This window comes from Impatiens glandulifera, chromosome 1 (assembly GCF_907164915.1).
Source record: "Impatiens glandulifera chromosome 1, dImpGla2.1, whole genome shotgun sequence".
Lineage (NCBI taxonomy): Eukaryota > Viridiplantae > Streptophyta > Magnoliopsida > Ericales > Balsaminaceae > Impatiens > Impatiens glandulifera.
In genome coordinates this window covers 16,285,620-16,290,687 of record NC_061862.1, presented here as the reverse complement: position 1 = coordinate 16,290,687, position 5,068 = coordinate 16,285,620, and the positions used below count along the sequence as shown (strand labels likewise).

At 27.0% G+C, this 5,068-nt stretch overlaps 1 protein-coding gene across 2 annotated transcripts; it reads right to left on the bottom strand.

The window, feature by feature from the left end:
- Positions 1–2,652: 2,652 nt before the first annotated feature.
- LOC124921627 (DNA-directed RNA polymerase III subunit RPC4-like) lies at positions 2,653–4,864 on the bottom strand. Of its 2 annotated transcripts, none has more exons than XM_047462299.1 (11): positions 4,755–4,864; positions 4,434–4,537; positions 4,278–4,333; positions 4,135–4,198; positions 4,026–4,059; positions 3,749–3,844; positions 3,640–3,677; positions 3,475–3,535; positions 3,307–3,401; positions 3,012–3,230; positions 2,653–2,928 (listed from the first exon to the last, which is right to left on the bottom strand). In XM_047462299.1, the coding sequence occupies exons 2-11, from the start codon at positions 4,476–4,478 to the stop codon at positions 2,767–2,769; spliced, it is 870 nt and encodes a 289-aa protein (XP_047318255.1). In that variant the 5' UTR covers positions 4,479–4,537; positions 4,755–4,864; the 3' UTR covers positions 2,653–2,766. The 2 variants fall into 2 exon arrangements, with proteins under 2 accessions (XP_047318255.1, XP_047318256.1); XM_047462300.1 differs by having other exon boundaries at positions 4,434–4,529; positions 4,750–4,845.
- Positions 4,865–5,068: the final 204 nt, after the last annotated feature.

Sequence of the window (5,068 nt, the reverse complement as noted above, 5' to 3'; positions counted from 1 at the left end):
TTCTAGATTAGTGGCTAATTTAGTGAATTTCAATGTTATAATATTGTATATAGTTTACATTGTTGAATGAATAGAACAACGAATTGTATTTCTTTATATTCGAAACATCTTGATATTTTATATTGACTCTTTTCATTGACTCCTGATCTTTTGGTCTTTTAGGTCGACTATTATCACTTGCCCTTAAGTCCTATTTCTATCTACCATTGGTCCATTTTGACACTTTGATAACAAATTAATTAAATATTAATATTATGGACACCTATAAACAATTATAAAAAAACTAAATTTGTTATTTCAAAAATTAAGAAATTATATATTGGAATATTTAAACAAGTTTGTTATCATATCTTTTATATATTTTACTCCTAATGCCTTCAAAAAAATTAAATCTTAAACTTGAATGTAAAGTAGGAAATAAAATAAATATATATATATATATATATATATATATATATATATATATATATATATATATATATATATATATATATATATATATATATATATAACTTCGTTTAGATTTATTTAGATATATACTCTTAGAATTTGACTTATTTATCATTTTATAAATTAATAAATATTTTATAAAACATTAAATAGAGTTATCAAACTAAATAAATAAAAGATTGTTGTTCTCTTCCATCAATCTCTATTTTTATTTCTACTAAGAATCTCTTATAAGTTGTTTAGTTTTATAAAATATATTAATTTTCAATAAATTATAATCAAATCATCTTTAAACTAAAAAAATACTTCAAGTTTTGTTTTACTCACATCTTAACTAAATTTTGCATCAAAGCTTTGAAACAAAATTATAATTTTTAAGAGATTAAATGTCCAAATAAATAAATAATAGAAATTGGTTTTTATTTGGATGGTAAATCAGAGCCAATTAATTATAAAAAATAAATTGTGAATACTTTATTAAAATATTTTATAATATTGAAAGAAATAGTTTTTGAATTTTAAATTGATTTAAATTTAAATAATTTGAAAATATAAAATTGAATGTTTTATTCATATAAATGGGTAGGATTTTTTTTATAATAAAAATAATACTGTATATTATAAAAGAATATTGATAAAAAAAAGTGAACTGAATAGTATAGCTATAAAATATGTAATAAGGAACTCATTGTTAATAGTACATAATTTCTTGATAATTTAAACTAGTTATACGAGTAAACATGTTTATATAATTGTTTTTTTATATATATTTTTGTTAATTAATTGGGGGTTGGTTGGATATGTAGAAATAAGATAAAAGTTATTAAATGGTCATTCATTGACCAGCCGTAATGCGAAATAATTAGGTCTTGTTGACTTAATTATATAATTTATATTTATTTATTGCTAACAACACACGTTTAGTTAATTAATTAATTAATTAATTAGTACATTAGAGAATCTGATCCATTTATATTTCTTCGACTACTTTTAAAACCACCGGCCATGTAATTAATGTCTTCTTAAGAATAGCACCATAATTAACTGAGAGAAAAACGCCTAAGGTCATACGATTTTGAGTTATAGAAGTTCCAAAATTATGATGGTCAATTTGGGTCAGTTTTAGGTTTTCTATTTACGTTCAAATAATATGAATCTAAACTTGAATTATTTAACATTTATAATATGAACCTGACATATTTATTTATGATTAACTCAAAATTGATCTGATTTATCTAATTTAATTCGATTCAAATTCGATATAATTAATTTAAATCTCTCTGTTTCAAATTAAAATGACATCAACACAATATAAGAATGAAGTTAAATCACAAATTCGTTTATAATTTTTTTTTACAAAATAAAATGAATAATTAAACAAGAAAGAATAACACAAAACTCAAAAAGAAACTTAAAAACGGGTTATTGGATCTACTTTAAATCACAAAATTTTAAATTTGTTTAATTTGTCGACCTTATTTTGATCCAAACAAAAAAGATACATAACCCTAACCTGGTTTTCGTGTTCGGCCTGGGTCGTGTTTTCGTGTCAGGTCCAAAATTGCCCATCCTATCTATCCAAAATTTTAAATTTGTTTAATTTGTCGACCTTATTTTGATCCAAACAAAAAAGATACATAACCCTAACCTGGTTTTCGTGTTCGGCCTGGGTCGTGTTTTCGTGTCAGGTCCAAAATTGCCCATCCTATCCAAAATTGACTTTTCTTTTTCTTTTTGAATTTTGAAAAGTGAGCATGATCTTACATAACCTGACATCCAGTTTATGCTTAGTCTAGGTACATAACACTCATTTCTGGACAAAACCAAGTAAATAAATATTTTTTTTTTTTTGTTAATTGTTTAATAGTTATATAAACAAATAGTGAATTAAAAATTTGATTGATGATCTACCAACTTAATATTATTAAAATTTCAAAAATATACATAATTTAGAGAAAAAAAAAGAAAAAAAACTTGAACCATTCTTAATAATTATTTCTCCAACTGATTTAAGAGACCCTAAACTGAACATCTGAATTAGATTAAACAGTTTAAAAAATCATAGGTTAATCAAATTGGTAATACGAGTTTATCCAACTGTATAATTTATTTTTAACCTAAACCTAAAATTTATTGAGTATATCTTTTTTTTTTTCTAAACAATCAAAAAATTCAAAATGGGATAAAAATTCCTGACAAAAATGTGATAAAACTCGACTTCGTTAAACAAACTATTCTTCAAAAGCATACTAAAATCGTTGTTCTCCCAATAGAATCCGAATATAGAGTAAAAGTAAATAAATCAGAGGAAAAATGTTAAGATGATAAATTACTTTTGGCCATACTATCCAGAATAAATTCAACATCTGGAACAACAATGGCAACTTTGTTGAGTTCCCCAATAGAGCAACTCTGAGCAGTTTTTGTATTGACAGCAACAGCTTCTTGAGCAAATGAAGTCTTCATCCCTTCATAAACCTGCAAAATTAACTTCAATACATTATTACAAAGGTATCGGGTCAATTCGAATTAACTAACAAAAAAGAGCCTCAAAATCTTACATCAAAAATGGTTTCACCGAGTTTAAGCTTGACAGCACCACTCTCGTAAACCAACAGTTTTCCCATATAGCCAGCAGGTAAATCATTCAACTTGCACGTTTTCTCTGAAGATTCCGCCTTACTAGAAGAACTGGAAGCAGCTGAGCTTTGACTATTATTTAATGTAGGCATAAAGCTTGGCAATTGCATCAGTAAAAGTTTCGTTTCTGGATTCTCGTCCTAGAGAAACACAACATTAAACTACCATAAGAAACAAACATTATTTTGACAAAAAAAAATTAATTAACTAACTGACCATCAAACCAAGGTCAGTTGCAGCATTTGATGGAGTGTTTTCATTAATACGTGAAGTTCTTGAAGCTTCCCCAAACTCCTCTTCATTCAGACGTTCTACACAGACAATTTATACCATCTTTTACTTCATTCTCAATACTTTCTATGGATTTTATAACAACAATTTTACCTGGATTTCCTGAATAAGGTCTTCTCAGAGGAAGACATGCAGGGTAGTTACTATAATAATCCTGCAATTAGTTATGTTCAAAGAGATTGTGACAAGGGGAAACAAAAGAAAAGAAAGTTTAAGTAAATTAGCAGAATATGAAATCATATCAATTAGTTTACCCACCCATGGTTCTATGTATTCTTTCTCAGTCTTCAACGCACCTGTAGTAGTATAAAATAATAATAATTTTAATCAACAATTCTACATGAGGGGTGAATCAAAGAACACCTACCACCAGAGGATGTATTTTCGCTCTTCTTTGAACTTCCAGATGACCTAAAAGAAGATGTGGTACCACCAAAACCAAATGCAACTTGTACATTTGTTCCTGTAAAATGTCAACGAAGAGATCAGTTCAAATAGAATTCCTAAAGTGAATCAACTGATGCAGGTTTGACAAGAAATAGAAAGATATGATTGTGTTTACTAATGATATATACCCAATACTACACATTGTAACAAGAACATGATCAATTGCTAGTAAACAAGTGAGAAAGCTAAAAGATCACCTTTCTTTTCTGTTTTAGCCCTAGACTTTGATTCCTGGAAAATAATGTGAAAATTAGCAGTGCTTTTATTTGGAAGTCGTAACCCACTGTACCAACTCACGATACTTACATTGAAACGACGCAATAATTCTTGTGCATGAGCCTCATCAGAATCAACAGCTTCAACCTTTTCACTATAATTGAAACAGATTTTAACATAGATTTGCTTTGAGCAACCAAATAATATAGGTTATGTAGGAGAAAGAAAATTACACTTTAGGAACCACAGGTTTCAGCAATTTTTTAGGAGCCTTAGGAGCAAACCTAACCTACATCAGTTCATATTAATATGTCAAGATTTTTTCAAAATTTACAACTCAATGTTTATAACTCAGTAGCTAATTTGATATAGAAGAGATTGATAGGTACCTTCTGCTTCTGCCCAGATTTATTATCGCCAGAGTTTGGATTCATAATGATCGACAAAGAACAGATTTTTTTGTTCGAACTGCAGTAGAAAAGTTCCTGGTCGATATGAAATTCGGTATTCCAATGTCAAAATTAAGACTGTTCCAGGGATTACCCAAAAATCAAATGAGGATGAATCAATGTCTAGTTTTGAAAAAAACTAAAAAAAGCAATTGTCTTTAGCGATCACAGAGTTAGGGTTTGTGAGGTGAAGAAAGAGAAACAAAATTAAATCTAAAGCTAAATGCAACATAAACACAGAAGATTAGAAACTTGCCTGATAGAAGAAGATGGAAGCTGCGAAGATAGAACGGCCGGGAATCAAAGTAGAGATGGAGAAATCTTAGACTAAAACCCTTTTTCTCTCCTATAATTAATTTCTTTTTTCTCAACTTATCTTTTTTATTTCTTCAAACCATATATATATATTATATTTTATTTCATTAATAATTTTATATAAAATTAATTTTCACAATAATCATAGAAAATATTTATTGTATCATCAATAATATATATAATAATAATAATATATATTTTTTATAAATCACTCATAACACTTATATTAATATAAACTTATATTATAAATTAACTGAGTA

Bases quoted from the DNA above. Each gene is read 5' to 3' on its own strand.
- LOC124921627 (XM_047462299.1), bottom strand. From the start codon at position 4,478: ATGAATCCAAACTCTGGCGATAATAAATCTGGGCAGAAGCAGAAG. The intron at 4,060-4,134 runs GTAAGTATCGTG...ATTATTTTCCAG, and splicing joins AATTATTGCGTCGTTTCAAT to GAATCAAAGTCTAGGGCTAA. The intron at 3,678-3,748 runs GTAGGTGTTCTT...ATACTACTACAG, and splicing joins CGAAAATACATCCTCTGGTG to GTGCGTTGAAGACTGAGAAA.